At 41.4% G+C, this 20169-nt stretch overlaps 1 protein-coding gene across 2 annotated transcripts in view; it reads right to left on the reverse strand.

The window, feature by feature from the left end:
- The window catches only part of LOC109985372 (dehydrogenase/reductase SDR family member on chromosome X), a 55600-nt gene extending 36173 nt beyond the window's left edge, over positions 1-19427 (reverse strand). Inside the window, exons 1-2 of one of the 2 annotated variants that reach the window (XM_065961894.1) lie at positions 18789-19427; positions 3868-3975 (exon numbers count right to left, since the gene is read on the reverse strand). In XM_065961894.1, coding sequence (XP_065817966.1) covers positions 3868-3973 — 106 coding nt within the window. In that variant the 5' untranslated portion in view covers positions 3974-3975; positions 18789-19427. Of the gene's footprint in view, positions 1-3867; positions 3976-5034; positions 5238-18788 lie in introns of those variants that run through there. The other variant, XM_020635676.3, reaches the window with a different exon arrangement.
- Positions 19428-20169: the final 742 nt, after the last annotated feature.

Genomic DNA, 20169 nt, shown 5'->3' on the forward strand with positions numbered 1-20169 from the left:
CAGCGCTGGGCTATAACCACGCACATCATCTAGGTGAAATTATAAAACTACAAATGACAAATGAACTTAGACGGTTCTTACAACAATTAACTGCCTAACAGCCAGCATCACTGATATGAGCAAAGCAACAGGAAGGAAATCTGTTTTTCTGTCAGCATGAGAATTCACTAGCAGTACGGCTCAAAAGTCACTGAGCTGTGAGAAGCTAAAGCAAAAAGTTTTAGATAGCGCTGTTCCATTGAAGTTCTGTTCCATTGATGATGCTGGGCACAATCACACTGGAAACCAAAACAGGACATTTGAAGATCAAACACCCGAATGTAACTAGATCCAGTATGTTACACCATCAGGGTTGTATGTGATTTGAGTTGTTGGGCTGTGTCATTTCCATTATTCGCATCATACCAGCCTAAAACATTTGTTTTAAATCTGATAAATGTATAGAGAGAAAGTTTAGTATCTTCTTCTGATGATGCCCTTGTAGCTGGTCAGTGCTGATCAAAACTGAACTGATTCTGGCTGCGTCAAAAGAGAATAGAGTTAGGCATTACATGTGTACAAAATTCCTTCTGCTTTTTAAAACGTGCACTTTGTGGAAATATTGAGAGTTTGTGGTGAATGTAATGAGGTTTGTCTTTTTTTCTATTCTGATGCTATTATTTAATGTCAATGTTTTTATCTGTGGATTTTCATGACTTGCCAATATCATTCTGCATCTCTGTGTAAGAAGTTGTGGATTGCAATCTCAAGCAAGTGCAACAAGTTTCCGAGTGTGAAGCAAAACCAGACAACTTTCCATGAACAACGTGACATGTGCCTCAGTGGTAGAGTCGCTCCTCTTCCAAACCCAAAGGTTGGGGGTTCAAACCCTGGCTCCTGCCGCCACATTTGAAGTGTCCTTGGGCAAAACAGTGAGCCCCAAATTGCTGTGCTGCATAGACAACAGTGTGTGACTGCATGTGAATAAAATAGAACTGTTGGGAGGTTTGGCACTTTAAAGCCCCCTCTGCCATCAGTTTATGATAGTGGTGTGAATCAGACAAATGTCGTTTAAAAAGCGCTTTGAGTGATCAGAAGATTAGAAAAGAATCAAGTCCATGACATGCATGTTTAAGTCATACGTATTGGTGTAACATGATTCTCTTGTTTTCCTTGTTTGCAACACATCATACCCATTGATTATCTGTGAAGGTCAAAGCCGATTTGTAACTAACTCTCGAGCACAAATCAAAATGAAAATATGACTGATGCAGAGAAAGCTCCTTTTGCACCAATAAAACACCCAGAATGTGCCACTCCCGTACAACTATAGGCTCCTCCTGTAAGAGTCTAAGGGTGGTTTCACATTAGGGGACGCGGGCCAGGATCCAACTACGCTTGACCCCAAAATCTGGTAAATTTGATCAGTGTGAACACAAACGTACTGTATTTGTACCGTACTCAGTTACCGTACCGTTAGTCCGCGAGTGATGTGAACGCAACCATGCCCAAACAAGGAAGTGGACCGCTATTTGATGAAATTCTAAACAGCTCTGGTCGCTTCAAAAAATCGTCGTATCCGCGCAGCACAGGTCGTTTTCATCGTCTGGGCTGCACGGTAGATGTGAAAGCAGGAAGAGAGTTTGTTGTTGGCGTCGCAGAAATAACAAACACATCCACAGTTAGCAGGATGGACTCTGGCGGATTTGCAAACCAACTATGTGCGTATTGCCATCTGCTGTATTGGACTGTTAATATACACAAGAGCACTCGGGCATGGAGCGATGTTGCTAATGTGAACAGAGACCAGCGGGGGGGGAAGCAATCATGCGCCGGCACGGTACAAAACAGTCATGCCAAATGTGAAAACGCCCTAAATATGCAAAGAAAACGACACTAAAATGATTTGATGTTACCAACAACAGAGGCCATGCACAGATATGAAAACAGATGAGGCTGTGTGAGAAAACAGATTCCCTGGTAATAAAAAAAGACTATTTACAGATTCATCGATAAACTCGAATGATTCACTTTCACAGCCTTCGGTTGGAGGAATCAACAAAATAAGGAATCTGAACTGTTAATCACAGATGGAGCCTTGAGCTTGCATAACAATAAGGAGGAAGACGGGGAGACATCAGAGGTGTAGGATCAACATATTAAAACAAGAGGCTCTGGGGTTACAGGATGAGTGAGTGAGATCTGCAGGACACCACATTGATAAGTAGGTACTCAGTGGAACTTCAACAAAAGGGGGAACAAGATATGCAGTAGTCACACTGGGGAAAAGGCGAGTTCATTCAGCGGACTATACGCAGTAAACACATGCAAATGTAGGTTTAAAGGATTTAAGCCAATTCCCTTTTAAGACTTGAGTGTTTTGCATGTATCTGCCAAAGTGTATATTAATAAATAATTGATGAAGAAATGATCAGATCTTGTTGTTTTATGCAAAAAAAGCCTCTCATAATCCTACATTTGCATTTAAAAACACAGCCTTATAACAGCCTTTTAACATCACACATCAAGAAGTCTTTACACCAGCACACAGCGGCGCATCAAACACATTCTCTTAAGATGAAAACAAACTGTTTTGATGTGATTCCAAACCTTCTGACAGATCAGCGGGGTGTCAAGAGGCATTTGAATGCGCTGTTGACCGTATGATGCTCAGCAAGGATCTCTAACAGTGACAGGCTTTTAAGAAAGAACAAACGCGGGATTCCTTCCATATTGTTGACACTTTTTAGCTGAGGTTTTACTCACTGTTTCAATACGCAGCACCCTCTGTATCATAGGAGGATCTGTGTGCTTCTATCTCAGTGACACGACCACAAGGACCACACTTTACACTCAGGGTTATTTTTTTTAACAGCATTTGAGAAAATCAAATAAAAAGAACTTTTATAGCAAAGTAAACTTTTAAAGCAACTACCAGTACCTCTCTTTTATTTTATTATATTCCTTTTTAAACCAGCCAGCTGCTCTTTAAAACGACAGCATGGCATATTGCTTAAGGGAAAATCAAACTCACCCTCATCTGTTTCAACACCAGGAGGCAACAAACTAATTTGATCATTTCATTCAAATATATTTTGGTTGACACGAGAAATTGTCTTTTTTAATTGAAATACTTAAATGTTTTTCCTGCCATTTCAAATTTGTATGAACTACATTTTGGACCATCTGACACTCACAACTAGCACCTGTGGGTTTTTTTTAATACAAAAATAATGTGTAACTAATAGCTAGTTGTTCAAGTGATGATAATTACAAAGTCCTGTTTCTTCACTTGTCAGCCAAGAAAACATCCCTTCACTAATTGCCTTTTCCTCCTTGTTAAGGATCAAAAGTCTGAACCATGAAATTCAGCTGTCCTCTTATCAGCCTGACAAGTTTGTCTGCAGCGTAAATACGCAGACTAATCTCAGCCTGTTTCGCAGTGATTGAAGCATCATCATCATTCTGTGACAGCAATTCTGCCATCATTTTCACATCTGCATGACAAGTACTCTGTCAAATTGCTTTGTCATGTTTGCTACTATACCAGCAAAAAGTTTCTCAACTTATAAAGCATCATCTCCCTAACTGTGTAGAGTCTACCATTTTTCCTTTTATCTACAGGCATGTTCTTTTGGTGTTTTTCCATATTGGTTTTCTTTTGTTTTCTTTTTGCATGACATCTTTTAATGTAAAATGCTAACTTTAAAAGAATGCACAAATGTAAGGTTATTAACGTCATAGTGTTGTTTATAGTTGTTGTGTTACATTGGAAACAAATGGAAGTCAACCTCTCAGTAGCATACATGTGCATACATCCTGTCAAAGGTGGCATCTGTTGCCCTGAGTCCTGTTAGCGTGTCAGTGTCGTGGTGCTCGTTACTGTACCTATGATAACATGCGCCCCCAGTCTGGCCATGTGGCGGACTACCTCATAGCCGATTCCCCTAGCTCCTCCTGTCACTATGGCAACCTTGCCATCTTGTCTCGGCATCGCTGGCAGAGGCAGAAGAGGACAAACAAGATATCAGGGAGAATGTCATTTGATAAGGAAGCTGCTTGGACATGGTTCACTTTTCAAGACATTTGAAGCCCTTGTAGTAAGACCTGCAGATGCTCGGCTCAACTATGATAAACATTTTGTATGTTTTGCTCTATCTTTTAGTCCCATTGTGTTCATTTTATAGAGTTCCTACAATGAGTTACCAGACTGGTTTTCCAACAAGAGAAGATATTCTGCCTAAAAGCAAAAGTAAAAAAAAGTATCACTTTATAGTCATAGCATGGTGGGACTTTTATAGTTTTCTGATGAACTTAATGACAAGGAAGTGAATAAAGAGAACAAATAACAATCTTGTTACAGTATGTCCCCCGTAATGCAATCCTAAAGATACATTATACAGGACACAATACATATACGAATATTCCTTTTTGTGTTTCCTGTGTTACCTTGTGTGCATGCCATGCTGTGTTATGGAGAGAAAGATTTTGATGGGTAATTAATCAAAACATATTAATTCATGTTAGTAGCCTAATTTGTAATACACACCTGACTGTTGAACTAATTAGTCACCTAATTATCACTTACAGTCAGGCACACACCAATTACAACTGATCAATACCATAATACCTGTTCATTTAAAAAAAATCCTGTTGGCCTCATAATAAAAAATGGTTAAACACTATCTAGCCTACTGAGTGAAAAAACAGGGGACAGTTCTGATAAGAGTTTACTGTATTGCACTAATTGACAGTCGGTTGTACTCTACTCTAATACTGAACTTCATTTAGGAGAGATAAGGTTACGTTCAGATGTACGTAGACCAAACTGCATGTTAAAAACATGAGATTTAAACCTACAACGACCTGTGATACACGAACTCGCTTGAAATATAATAACTTAAGAAAGGGGGGTACCTTTGAGCTTTCTGTCAATTTCGGCTGTTTTATATACAATACAGCACGTTGTTTCACTCGTGTTTTCTACTACACTTCTCTCAGCGTTAGCTAACTTTAATAATGACGTAGGCTACCTGCGGTAGACCTTAAACCCACCTGGCAACATGAAACGTCTACTGAAAAGCTGAACCAGCAGGACCTTCACACCAAGAAGGTACAGTTTGATAATTGGTAGGAGATAGGACCGGAGAGCCGACAACATCTCTGCCCGAAACTGTATCGTAGTGAGCGATACAGTCGCTACAGCGTAGCAGCAGCAGCAGCTCCGGTCTAAATGGGACAGTTCCGACTATGGGGTGCGTTCCAATATGACGTCGCCCACACTCGCCGCCTTCCTTGTCGTGTCATTTGAATAACTAAGGTTATTTTGAGTCCCGTTTGAGCCTGTTTGAAAATTGGCTTTTCATGAGAGCGTCTACTTGACTAATCGTCCTGACAGCTCAGTGGGTAGTTGACCTTGAAAAACACTGATCTCTTGCAGCTATCCATCACTTATCTTTAGAGGTGGAATTAGAGTTTGATTGAGGGGGCTCTTCACTGTTGCTTGGCTGCCTGATGTGCCATATGATCGCTCTCTGTAGATCCAGCATATTGCCCCCTTCAGCTCAGTGACTGTCTTATTAACTTCTGTCAGGCAGGTCACACATGACGGAAGCGACAGAGGCATGATAGCACACCAGTTTGAGCCATAATTCCCCAGGTTAGACTGTAAGAACTTGTTTCTTGAGCATTAAGCTTCTGTCTGCAGCTCCTCTACACTTTGGGGAATAGGCTACTAGATTTCCCTCCACTGATTACTTGAGTCCACCATACCAATCTACTCTTTTTAGAGACTAGTCATACAGCTGAGGTAATGCTGAGAAAAAATATTTTCCTTTTTATATTGAGTTTAAAAGGGAAATAAAAAATTAACAGCATTTTTATTTAGCTTACATTGTTGATTAAATAGCAGTAATAATAAAATCAATTTCACCTTCAGAGATAGACAACTGACATCTCATGTTCTAAACCATGTCTTCAAATCAGTACCAAACACACTCTTCCCTGATGATACTGACCAACTAGAGGAACATTTTATTTTGCTTAAAATGCCAAATGTACATAAAAATGTTTACTACACTTTCTCATCATTTTCTGCAGCTGTCATTTTTAACCTCATCCATAGAGCTAAGGAGAAGTGTTCAGTGCTGGAGTGGTGACTTTTTGCAAAGATGCTAAAGACATGCTGCATGCGCTAAGTCACAACCTGTATACAAATTGAAATGTTTCATCACACGAGTGAGCATCATGAAATACAAAGAGAAACCACATAAGACTTCAATTATGAGAGCATCCATTTATTCATCCACGTGCTTTTAAGGAGAACACACTCTCCCTCTAAAAAAGCTCAGCTGTACATGCTGAAAGTGGTTACATGAATGCCCTAAATGTGTTTAATGGATGATTGTGAAGCAAGGAGGGATCTTTTACAAGAGCAAAGATGGCATTCAGCCTTTTAACGTCTAATGAAAAGTTTATTTTGGTCTCTTGGAAATGAAAGACACTGAAAAGACACCTGCTGCCCTGAATCACATATACCCATAACAAAATGTTGAAATGGTAATGGCAGTCACTCAATTCAAGTGAGCCCACGAGAGTGGAAATTGATTTGGAGTAATCACTGAGTCTCTATTTGGTTGCTGTTTTACATGTATTTATATATAATATACAGTATAACCATGTCCCTAAAGAGATTCTACCAAAGAGACGTTTCCATTTTTAAACCCAGGCAGTTTAATCAAAATAACTACTGAAGAAAGACAAGTACAGAAAAAGTACAATAAAATAAATGAAAACGTACACATACACATAAATGGTCACAGGGGCCATTACTGCAGAGTGAGTACATTTCAGCTACTTTAGATGTTTCATGTACGCCTTAATTGAAATAACAAAGCTGCTCTCCTTAAACTTAATAAGAAAGAAGAAATTTTAAATCAGAACCTAAAATTACATTGCTGTATTGTTACCTTCACATAGAGAATCTTCCACCAAGTGAAATATACAAACATAGGCTGTATAAAACATGAATGAACCCAGTGATTTCTGAAGAGGCATTAAGAAGGCCACTGATGACAGTTGCCATATTTAAAATGCTGATTCCTATACTACCTTTGGTCACCGTATAAAAACTACACAAAAAAAGCTGGCAGTCTTATGTCAGTTACAGGATTTGTCCAAAGTAACGCATAGTCTCCTGGCAAACAGCCTACAACATCCACACCCCCATTACACTGTATAACTCTTAAAATAACCTAAATGTGTTATAAAAAAAAAGTCAACCCCATACAGATTTTACCAATAAAAACACAAGCTGACTAATGACTAAAACTCCTCTTTGTTCCAGGCTGTAAACATGCTTGTTTCTGCTGTAATATTATATTATATGTGCCCCAATGTGGATTTATTTGGTTATTAAAGCCAGTCTGCAAGTGGACAATCAAGGAACTGCAGTTTGTTGCACTTCCACATTGGCAACGTTTTCAATATGCCTCTTTTATTTACTATACTATATTTAAGCAAAATACCAGTATGAATTTAAGTGTAATTTGAGTAATTGTATCCACAGGGGCTGAAAAGGAAAAAAAAAAAAAAAGCAAAACTCAGCAGACACAAACCTCATTATCCAACAGAAATCCTGGCCACATCATTTGACTTGGAGTAGACAAAAACACATCTTAAGTCTGAACTTGGCCCCAAAAGAATGAGAATAAATCTTGACCTCTATATTTTTTTCATTTTACAAGCAAAAAAGCCCACAGCCAGATGGATTGTGTTTGACTAGCAGGGCTGAGCCATCTAAACTAGCACTGGCAATCAAAGGCCAACCAAACTCCCCCAGTCCTTCATTTGAACTAAATTACAATCATTTATGTTTAAAGACAGGTCCGGGCCGTTGAAAATCACTTCCCTTTTTCTCTTGGCAGGGAAATCATTAGTATTAGACAGCATCTTGCCCACTTTCCAATAGTTAAGGTTCAGGCTAGAGCGGCAGCACTGACATGCTGTTGGCTCCAGTTATTTAAGGCTGCTTAGAAGGCGGATAAAACTGAGCAGCAACATGAAGGGACTGTGTCATCACCACGGCTCTGATGGACGCTGAGCTGTGGAGGCTGTGTGTATATTTAAATGTGCATGTGTCTCTATTAATGCCAGCTGAGATAATGTGTGTGTGTGTGTGTGCGTTGGAGTGCACGTGTGAGTGTTTGTTCCGTTGCAGCCTGAGAGGTTGGGGGGTCAGCCAGGCGAGCTACCCTGCCATTGTTTAAAGGAAATCGCATCTCACGCTTGACTATGGGATGATTATTTGGGATGATGGGACATCAGAGAGACAGTCCTTTACACACATACACACACACACACACACACACACACACACACACAAATGGAGACATATGAACACACATGAGACTTGCAGGGAACAGGACATGACAGAAGGCTGTGTGATCTAAATAACATGTGAACAGCATCGAAATAGCTCGAACTAACAGTCACCTAGTCTTATATGACAACCACTGGCTGGCTGCGAAGCCTGACTTGTCTAACTTTGTAAATCCAGGCTGACAACAGCTCTAAAGGACACGTGTGTGTGTGTGTGTGTGTGTGTGTGTGTGTGTGTGTGTGTGTGTGTGTGTGTGTGTGTGTGTGTTTGTGTGCTGCCAGTTCAAATGTAGGCTTTACTTCATGTTTGGCAGATTTATCCCTTATGAGAGGAGAAGGTAAAGGATTTTGGATATTTTTAGCAGCGAATGCCACCAACAGTTTCAAATGTGACGTTTTTGACAGGCCGTTCCTCAACACTTTCCCCCAAGTTTGCTTTTGTCACTGATCAACTGCCACCCAGGGGAAATAATAGGTGAAGTGTCATATTGTGAAGAAAGGGGATTTTCCAGGTTTTGACACGGGCAATTTGGGCTCCAAAGTGCAACAGGCTGTGTGAATTGATGTTGTCTGTTTCTCTAGGTTTGATCTGCCACTTTCAGCGTTTTTCCTCAGACAAACACCTCCTCCTCCACCTGAGTGGAAGACAATCAAGGATGGTCTCTAAGCTCTTGCAGACAGAGCTGCAGGCTACACACTGTCCCAAAATGAGACAGCATATTTGCATGTAGATGCAGAGAGACAAACCCTCTGAATTTCATTACTTAGCAATCTGAATGCACAATTATGTGTGCACCTATTTGAGTGAGATATGGTTTGTTCAAATAGCAGAAAGCACATGTCCATCTGTGTTCAGAGTGAGGGGATGATCAGGTTTTCCATATAGACACTAAATGCATCAGTCTAGATCCACCCCCGTCTGAAAAGCACAATACCAAAAAGAAAGTACTTACAAATAGCTGGGCATCTTAGGGATGCACTTTTGTAATTACATTTTTATGAGAAAATAAAGCTCATTGTATGTCTTTAAGCTAATTAAGAAGCCACACTCTGGAGTTGATTAGTTTAACTTATCAGGACTAGGAATGGGAGAAACTGCTTGCATGGTGAAGTCCTAATGGCAAAACACATACAATCTTATTTATGCTACTCTCAATGGTTTGGATGCTAGAAATACTTGCACTTGGCTGAGAAAAACTTTCAGCCACCAACTTCTTGTAAAAGCACAGATTAAGGTTTTTACATTTGGTTTGCATGCAAATTAGACAGTTGAGATACAATGTGTTAATAGACACTTTTCATTGCAGTAATCATGATTTGTCAAAGCAGAAAAGGCACAGGTGGAATTAAAACATTGATAATAGCGCATTGACTATTGCAACTCCCTACTGGTAGGGCTTCCTACATGCACTATCAAACCCCTGTAGGTGATCCAAAATGCAGCAGCACGTCTGGTCTTCAACCTACTCAAAAGAGCACAGTGTAACTCCGCTGTTCATCTCCTTACACTGGCTCCCAGTTACTGCTCGTATCAAATTTAAAACTCTGCTGCTCGCTTACAAAACAGCGAAAAAAACGTCTCTTCCTTACCTAAACTCTCTCATCCATATCTACACTCCCTCCCGCCAATTACGCTCCGCCAATTAAAAGAGTCTGATCCAACCTTCACAACAGATTACTAAGTCTCTGACTAGACTCTTCTCCTCTGTCGCCCCCCGGTGGTGGAATGAACTTCCAAACTCCATTCGATCTGTAGAGTCCCTCTGTACCTTTAAGAAAAAGCTAAAGACCCAGCTCTTTCATGAATACCTACGGCCTTAATGATGATGACGACGGTTTTGATATTATTGATGATGACGATGGTAATGGCGATGGTTTTGTTTGATAACGACAATTTTAAGATGCTTTCTATGCTGATTAGAAATCTCAAGAATAGCCGTTGATGTCGTGCTTTGCCATTGTTTCCTCTTTTCTAAATCCTTGCTTGTGTTGTACCAACTGATGTACGTCGCTTTTTATAAAAAGTGTCCGCTAGATGAATTGTAGAATAGAATTTCTAGTTCCAGGGATGTGATATTATGCTGGCTCACTGACATGGCTTACTGGAATGGTGCCATGGTTGACGTTTCTTTACTGGCTTTGGTAAGTCAGAATGTCATCTGCGAGATGGGTCAATTAGTAAAAAATCAGAGGCTGATTTGTCTTATTTTGTATACAGAGCTTCACACCGTCGTTCCCCCCCTGCCTGCAAAGACACAAGTGTGTTGTTGATTATGTTGTATGTTAACATTTTCACCTTGTACATGAAGTAAAGAGTAATTTTATACGCAACGCCTCAAAGGGCTTTCTTGTCCAACAACAACAGCATTTCCAACCTTTGCAGCTCTCTCTGCAAAGGGAGAGAGAGAGAGAGAGAGCGATCCCCCTCCACAGATGGCCGGATGTTCACTAGGAGCTGTGGGTGGGAAAAGGCAGATGACTGTACGTGGACAGATTCGGTAATTGCCGTGCCACCTCATCTGCAGCCGCCGAGGGCTTTCCACGGGGAATGAGGCAAGAGGCCAGAATGTAAACATGAAAGCGAAACTGAAGATTTTTTTGCTTGGGTATACAATAGGCAACTTCACACACCATGTAACAACATCCTATACTCAACATTAGTCTGGGACTTTTTCCCCCTGTTTTTGACTTACAAGCATTTACAAAAAAAGAGTCAAAAATACCCTCAGATGTTACAAACATAACAAAAACTCTGACTTGCGGTTTGCTTGTCGCTCATAGAATTTCAAGTTTGATTGCTTTACCACCCGTTAAAAATAGGGTTTGCATGTCTGAAGTAAAATGTGGAAATGAGCCTAAAAAGGTCCGAGTTTTTTTTGTGAAGTCTTATACATAGTAGAAATTTACAAAGTAGGAATCCAGTTCACATGAACTTCCCACACTTTTACGCAATTCATCAACATTAACTTCCTTCTTCAGAATCATTTAAATGCAACTAATCATTAACTAGTCATAGCTTTCAAAGAGAACCATGTGAGTAGCCCCCACAATCTCAGATACCTCACATACTTAAACTACATTTTGAGGCGTTGATAAGACCATACTGGTGCAGAACCATGGTTCAGTTTTTTTTTTTTTTTTTTTTTAAGATTTTTTGGGGCATTTTGCGCCTTTAATAGAGAGACAGGGCAGTGGATAGAGTCAAAAATCAGGGAGAAAGAGAGTAGGGAATGACTTGTGGGAAAGGAGCCACAGGTTGGATTTGAACCTGGCCCGGGGACTATTAGCCTCCATACATGGGGCGTGCGCTCTAACCACTGCGCCACCAGCGACCCATGGTTCAGTTTTTTAGCATACAGCAGCATCGTGTTTAAAGGGCGTTAAAAGTTGTGTCTTGTAGAAAGATCATAATATGAAGAGGATTTTGATATACGTCTTATAAAGAACAAATTATTGTCTATAAATGCTCTTCAGAAATAAATATCTCATATTGCATGTGTAATAGCATTTATATCTTGCATTTATAAAAGCCTCTGAAAATTAGGCCTTTTCTATGCTTGGGACTACAATCATGTGTCTGTAGATGCATTCTTGTGCTGAAATATCAGGGGTTTCTTTGTGTTATTAATTCATCATGTAGTGGGGAAAAACTCTTCCTTTAAACTGTCTTTAGGGAGAGGTTGACTTTCCATTAGTAGATGTAGAATGAGGAGCAGTGGGAGGGGGTTTTGCTTGCACCAATTAAATCTGTCATTAAATATCTGCAGCACACTCAGATACACACACACACACACACACACACACACACACACACACACACACACACACACACACCCCTCACTAACACGCTTACACACACACAGAGTATTTAGCACATTTAATTTAACAGTCTGTGAGTCAGCCTGTGTGCCTCTGTTTCTACCTGAAACCTGTTGTCACTGAGACAGGACCGCTCGGACACTTTTTCATCTCCTGCGCTCTCTCTCTCTCTCTCTCTCTCTCTCTCCCTCTCTCTATCTCTCTCTCTCTCCCTCTCTGTGTCTCTCACTACGCAGCCATGATCTTACACTGAGATTTGAAGGAAGTGTGTGCACATGTGTGTTCTGCCTTGGCCGCTTGTTGGAGCTTTCAAGGCCATCACCCCTTCCCCTCCATTAAACCCAACAACACAGACGCCTCACACATTTTGTTTCGAGTGTATGATTGAGTACAAGAAAATTAAATCAGATATCAAGCATTAGGAATGTGATTGCGTCTTTGATTATTTGTGATGATGGTAACGTAAATATTGCATTTAAAAGGATTAGCCTCCACTCTTAAAACCTACATTCACTTGAAGCCACTTTGGATTAACACTGGATCAATGTGGTTTATGAGGTGCCTCAAGACACTTAGGGGCAAATTTTGATATTTGTAGCTATATTCAAACTAAGGCCTCCCTAATTATTAACAAAATACTCTTTAGTGTTTTCTCATCAATTTTAATGTAGTGAGGTGGGAAAAGCCTCTGAACTAACCTCTGAACTAACAGCAGCATGGGATGAGAAGGGTCTCTATTCACACACAGGTTGATAATGGGGGAAACAAATTAGCATTTAAGGTGATTAAAATGTCTCATTATCATTTATACAAGTTCAGGTTTCCCCATAGGAATGCAGTGCAGATGATGAATATATTATCCAACACACTGCATCACATCTGTTAAGGAGTTACAGATGTGTGTTTGATACAGAGAGTTTGAGATCTGATAGTTAACAGAGAAAACTGCAAGCTGTATGAGTCCGGCTCTAGAGTCTTGATTTGCTCATGTTTACCACCCTTGATTGAACTGTCCACCTGGCCGGAGGGGAGGCGGATCTGACTCATGTCTAGCGTGGTGTTTCCCTCCCAGTGTGCACTGAAATGCTAATAATGTTCACTGTTTGGGCTGCAGGGAGTCCATTACGCTGACGGTATCACATCTTTGTCCGTCCGGGGACGCACACACACACACACACACACACACACACACACTGGGGATTGTAGGAAAGAAGAAGGAAGAGTGAGAAGGGGAGATGCTTGCACGCATTTGCACGCATATTCTGGGAAAACTATGTATGTTTGTGTGTGTGTGTGTGTGTGTGTGTGTGTGTGTGTGTGTTGGAGCTCGGACACAGCAGCAGACACGTGTCACCTCAGCTCCAGTGCCGTCAAGCTAAACTGACATAAACAGCCCCAGGCGGCCCTATCAGAGATGGACTTTACATAACGGCTGAGTCACACTAAATCTATTTTTATGGCTTTGAGGTGTGTGAATGTTTCCGTGCTTCTGTCTTTCGGAGAGCCAATTTGAGTTTCAGGCCTTTTGAATGAGGACATATTTGTGACGTCAGCTCACCCTGACAAGGCCGATCTTCTTAAAGGTGACGCTAAAGAGCTCAGACTTGGTTTTGAAGTAGGGTGAGTAAGATGCAAAGAATTTGGTGGGAAATGTATTTCCTCTGTGAGAGTAAATCAGAGCGCTGATGGAAAAGAGATGAGAGACAAGGGGGATGATGTGCAAGCCGGTCCCGGGCATACTGATAAAAGTGAATGAGTTATGTTGAGTTAATCCAAAAAGACACAACAAGTGTGCACTCCAGAGAGAGAAAACTTTGCTTAAAAAAAGCATGATGTATCAATGGTTTTTATTATTAATGCACTGCAGAAGAAAGCACCTTTCAACTGTTTAGAAAACCTATAGACTTATACACAATGGAATGAAAAAACGTTTTAGTACCCTCTGGTGGACAAACTCTATTCGTTTCACTATTTCAAAACTAAACTCAAATAAGCAGTTATCATTTTGACTCCCATGAGCAGCGAACACTCCACCCAGTGTAAGACAATCTAGGTTTTTAGAGGCCATGATGAACACTATTTGGAATATGAATCTAATTCTATTCATCAGAAACCAACAGTGACTGAGCAATCATCATCAAACTCCAATGCAGTGTCATATTTAAAAAGTTACAACTGCTGATATGCTAACATACTCTTCATGGTGTTCTTGGACCTAGACCAGCTGGTTTACACTTTTCCTTTGTCCACATGCTAACTCTCTGCAAGACTTTATAAAACTTAAAACACATTTTGGGGATTATCCTGAATAAAAGAACAGCAAAGCACAAAACATAATCTTAAGGTTAGAACAGTTTTGGATTAATAATTGTTTTGTAAATAAATGAAAACCAATATGTCCTTGTTAGGCGTGAATGTGGGCTGCACGGTGGTTCTGCAGTGGTTATCACTCTCGCCTCACAGCAAGAAGGTTCCTGCTTCCTGCCGTCTTTTGAGGCCTTTCTGTGTGGGATTTTGTACGTTCTCCCCGTGCATAAATCTAAATTAAATTAGCAAAAAAGCAATTCAACACAATGATTACACAGCTATGGTAAGGATTAGGGTCGGGAGGAAGAATTTAGTCACTAGGTGGTTTGAAAAACAAGAGATATAAACAGTAATTGGGCTAAAAATGACATCTTAAAAAATCTAGTTTCAGCTTGAATTAATCTACTCAGTTGATTTTTCTATTTTTATACCTTTTTTGGTATTTTAATTTAGCATAAAAAAAAACACCTTCACTTCATTAGACAATTTTTTTTTTTTTTTTTACAGGACTGGCTCACTTTCAACTGAATTTCCAAATACCAGCATGGATTTCTATGCCTGTTCCATGTTGATAATCAGAGTTAGAGTCCAATTATCATTTCAGCATATTGTTTAAATGATGTTTTACTCTATTTAAGTGGCACATGTTACACAGTGGAGATCATCCTTTGCCCAACAAGAATTGTTAAACTCCCTGCACCCTCAAGTATGGATTCATACTGAAGTGTTGTTAAGGACTCTATACAGCTTTATGGCACCATTATGTACTTGACCCTGACCTGTGACCCCTGAGCAAGAGAGAGCTTACCGTTTTGAAGTAGCTATATTGATGGAGGAGATGTGGGTATATGCTTCTTTCAGATAACATTTTTAAAAATGTTGTTTTGTAATTATCAATATTTTTACGAGGCATGAATGTGGTGCAGTGATTAGCGGTGTCGCCTAGCAGCAAGAAGGTTCCTGGTTTCTGTGCTCGTGCACAGAGTTCTGTGCGGAGTTTGTATGAATTCCCCGTGTGTACTCCAGCTTCCTTCAACAGTCCAAAGAAATTGCTTGTTAGGTTAAATGGTGACTCTTTATTGCCCGTATTTGTGAATATGAGTGTGACTGGTTGTCTGTCGCTAAATCTCAGCCCTGTGATTGACTGGCAACCAGTCCAGAGTGTACCCCGCCTCTCGTCCAATGACAGCTGGGCTCAGCTCCAGCCCCCGCAAACTCCCCAAGGGATAATTGGTACAGATAATAAATGGATGGATGGATAGGCATGAATGTGATATTTTAATGAATGAAGTTGCCACATATTGAATATGTGTCTTCCCTGTTTATAGCTAAATTAATAAACAGTTTGCTCAATAGTTTTCAAAGCTGTTTAACAATTCAAGGACAAATACTGAAAATGGAAATAAACAAACACATGAATAATTCAGTGAATGGCAAACACTGGCATAATTAAATGTGCTCACAATGACTTGATGCAGCTTCTGCTCTGTGACCTTAAACGCCTCATCTTAGCCATCCAGACATAACATCCTGATCTTTACAGCAGGAAATGTTATTCTAATATAAAAAAAATATACATTTGTTGAGGTTTATTGAATTGTGGGGGTCTATTTTTCTGTCCACTGTGAGTTTTTTGTGACTTTGTCTGGCGATGGTTACACAAACACTACCACACACGCACCCTTTTTTATTCAGTTTATTAACATACAAAGGCCAGAACAGGTTAACACATCTCCTCTCCACAGCCGAGGGCCTCAATAATTTACTTAAATGTCTAAATATTGTATGACTTCAATCTCAATTGAACTTGAATATATCAAGCTGTATTAACGTTTAAGCATACTGAAAGAAGCTCCTTTGACAGTGCCTGCCGGCCACCCCCATTAAATCTGGTATAACTGTGCTGCGTTTACGGGATTTATACTCACAAGTGACTTATGACAACAGAAGATGATATGAAATCAATCAAAAAAATACTTTTTATTGCAGTAAATGTCTGAAAAATTAAGGTATTAGGTTATTCTGCATTAGTTAATGTGTGTATGATGTGTTCATTTTACTTTGTAGGTCACACACACACACACAATCAAACCAATACTTCATTTTCAATAGAAAGAAATTTCAATAGACATTGTGTGAATTGCAGTCATGCTCATGCAAAGGCAAACACACACACAAACAAACACAAACACACACACACACACACACACACACCTGTCTCCCATGCTGAGTCCCACTGAGCTTTCCCTGCTCCACTTTTTTTTTTTTCATCTGTCATTTTGGAGCATGTCAGTGTTTAACCCCCTCCCACGCTTGCGTGCACACACACAAACACACATGCACACTGCCTTTCTCCTTTAAGAAACTGAACAAACATACACAGCGCCTCAAACAAACCCCCCCCCCCCCCCACCCACCCACTTATTTTTCCACCTTGACACACAAAGTTGCAGAAACACAGACAATCCAGGGCACGGGTTTAAACGGACAGACAGCAACAGCAGAAGCAGAAGTCAAATACCTTGTTGCTCTCTCTCCTTCGGTCATTACTGGAGCTAATAGAGTCAAAACTGTCATTTCACAGTCTGTGTGTTTGTGTTTATTTGTATTGAGGGGTGACAAAGGCTGGTTGCACGGCTGACAGAAATTAGTTTATTGTTCAGTCAAACAGGGCTTCTGCCATCCCTCCAGACTCTTCTGCTTTTCCTTTGCGGAGGAGTACACAGCAGTTTAGGAGTCTGCAGGGTTTCTTCCTCATGGCTGCATCCAGCATAGGCTGCTTATGGATTTTTAAGTACTCGAGTGAGGCGCCCCGTAGCTCAAAATAAGAAGGTTTAAAAATTTTAAGCTGAAACCTGCACTTCTGGGGGGAGTTGGGTGAGTTGCTTGACTGTTTAAATCCTCCGAGGTGTTCATGGGGAAGATGTTGATGTGGCGTTCCGTACAGACGCTTGGATATGCTGGAATCTGAGCTGGTGTCGGTGATTATCACTTATGGAATCACAAATCAGTGTATCAGTGACTCTGTCATGCCTTGCCTTTTCCCTTCCAAGAGCACCACCAGCCTCGTGTTTGATCAAAATGTGCAACGTAAATTCACATCACAAAGACTCACAGCAGCCTAAAGAGATTAGTAACGTCTTCTCTGCAAATGAGACAGACATTTCAGTATTCACCTGTCTCACTCTAATCCTGCCTAAATGTCCTAAAACCCCCTTAAAAGCAACATGTCCTTGATGTGCCCTTCACATTGACCATTTTCAAATGTGCACATTTGTTAGTGTCCTCGTTGGGGGTAGCTGAAGATGAAAACAAAATGCTTTGGACCCAGATGACAAAATGAGAATGTGATCTCACATGTTTAATGGCTTTATGAGCCATGTGACAGCATGTATGCATTGGGGGCCAACGTGCCTGCAATATTGAGGAGGCTCTCATTTAGCCAATATATGTTTGTGTGTGTCTCAGTGTATGCGCGAGTGGAAGTAAATGAAAAGAACGTGCTCCTAAACTAAGATTGGACATAGCATGTTGGATAAGCTCTCTGATGTCAGGGGGAATATAAATGTGCTCTGCGTAAACGCATTAGCGTGGTATTCACGATAAGGAGTCAAAAACATGGCACGAGCCAGATTAAGAATAAGACGCACAGGAGCCAATAGAGATAATCCTGTTATCTCGTTGGATGTAAAATGCGAGTGTGGGAGCATCCTCAGAGACCAAGATGAACTGAACGTGAACTAATGCTGCAGATATTCGGAATAAAGAGGAGGAAGGGGGAGACAGAGGAGGGGGGGTGGACAAAACAATATTGGCAACCTGGTGTAAACACTGTTGTTGTTGTTGTTGACCTTAAGGGACACCCACGCCGTGTACCGCAATGTCACCGGCGCCCCCTCGTCTTCCCACACACGCGCGCCCGCGCCGCCTTCCGTTAGACACCAGTTCAATATCCTCCTCATGACATTGTTTCACCTTTGAAGATGCACTGGCAGCAACAACGCCGAGTTTGTAATTCCCCGTATGAGCCCAGTATTGATTGATGATCGCTGTCACTTAAACTGAATGGAATTGTGCTCTCCTCACTCAGGGGTTTGGGAGACCGGGTGCCGGTGGAGACGCACTCCGGTCATCACCTTCGAACCAGAGCGCATTAAACATTACGCGCGACAAGAATGCACGCGTTTACACACATTGAGGAAAAACACATCCACAGAGAACCTAGAAACAAACACACAAACACACACACACACACACAAACACACAAGAAGAGAGACAAGAGTAGAAGAAGTGAGCAGACTTACGGGTTGACCCTGGTCTCCGCGGGCTCCCTCTCTGTGCGCCCCATCTGAAATCCCCCGTTATTCCCGTTTAACGGAATCCTTTAAATGCCGTGGTCGCAGTCCACGTCTCTGCAAATGTACCAAAGAATCACATAGAGGATGAGGAGTATGGCGAAGATGAAGAGCGCTACTAGGATGGCCTTGGTCACCGGAGAGATGAGCGACTGCATTTCAGGAGCAGAGCCGGGCAGAGCGGCGTGGGGCTCCGCGTCCGTCCGTCCTCAGTCTGCTGTCTCTCTCGCTCTCCGCCGCTCCTCGCCGCCGCTCCGGTAGCAACTGTTGAGGACGGAGCCAGGGGGTTTGACGTGCGCGAACGCACACATTTAGAGCCTGACGCACATGCACACGCACTCCGCGACTTTGAATTTTTCTACCGGGGATCCAAGCGCGACACGCACGGGGGGTGGGGGGGGGTGTGGAGTGGAGGGGGGGGGGGGGGCTTCCCTTGCTGGAAGCGTTGCAGGAGAGGGGATGAACGTCCCCAAATCCAGACAGTGGGAGACAGAAGGGGTAACTGCCGCGGTGCAAAAGTCGGTTCAATTCAGCAGGTGGAGGTTCAGATGAGATCCAGTGGAGACATTTCGAGACCCAGAAGCGAGAAGTCCTAAGTTGCGCGCCGAACAGCCGCACTTATAGGCAAACAGGTTGATTAGTATTCCACACGGCGGGGCGCTTGTGCGTTAGAGTGTGTATCAGTTGTGTATCTTGTGTGTGCGTGTGTGTGTGTGTGTGTGTTTGAAGGTTTGACAGGCTATATCTTATAACGACCCTGAAACCTTTTTTTTTTAGCGTCACTGCTGTCAGTCGGACATAAATAAATACATCCTGATGGTTATTAAATTGCTTTTAGCTACATTGTTCTTATGGGGTTGCTATGGATTGTTGCACTTTCAAGATGAACTTATCCACATGCTTATAAATGGAAGATTCTGTCTGAAATTGAGCTGTCGATGCTGGAGAAGTAGGTTAGGTATTTTTAATGTGGCAGGGAAATTGTTTTTAATCTTCTAGACACAGGCGTTCTGATATGTCAAACTCGCAACTTGTCGTTTTGTCACCATCATCACCAAGCAAAATGTGTAAATATTCGGGGAAGCAAGAAGATGTGTTCGCCTTATGAAAGCCCTTTTCATGCGGAAACACAAACCCCCCATCTCATTCATAGACTGTAGGACTACTGCAGGATGTAGCGGGTCTGCTTGACCGCAGGAAAATGGTTATTCCTTTAGCCTCCAACCCACTGACAGGGTCGTGCTTATACTTTCCGTGCGTTTATGACTACTTCTAGGCTTTACTAAAACACCGCAGGGTTATTCATCCAGTTACTCATTCTTGCTATTAT

Source organism: Labrus bergylta, chromosome 13 (genome assembly GCF_963930695.1).
Source record: "Labrus bergylta chromosome 13, fLabBer1.1, whole genome shotgun sequence".
NCBI classification, from domain to species: Eukaryota; Metazoa; Chordata; class Actinopteri; order Labriformes; family Labridae; genus Labrus; species Labrus bergylta.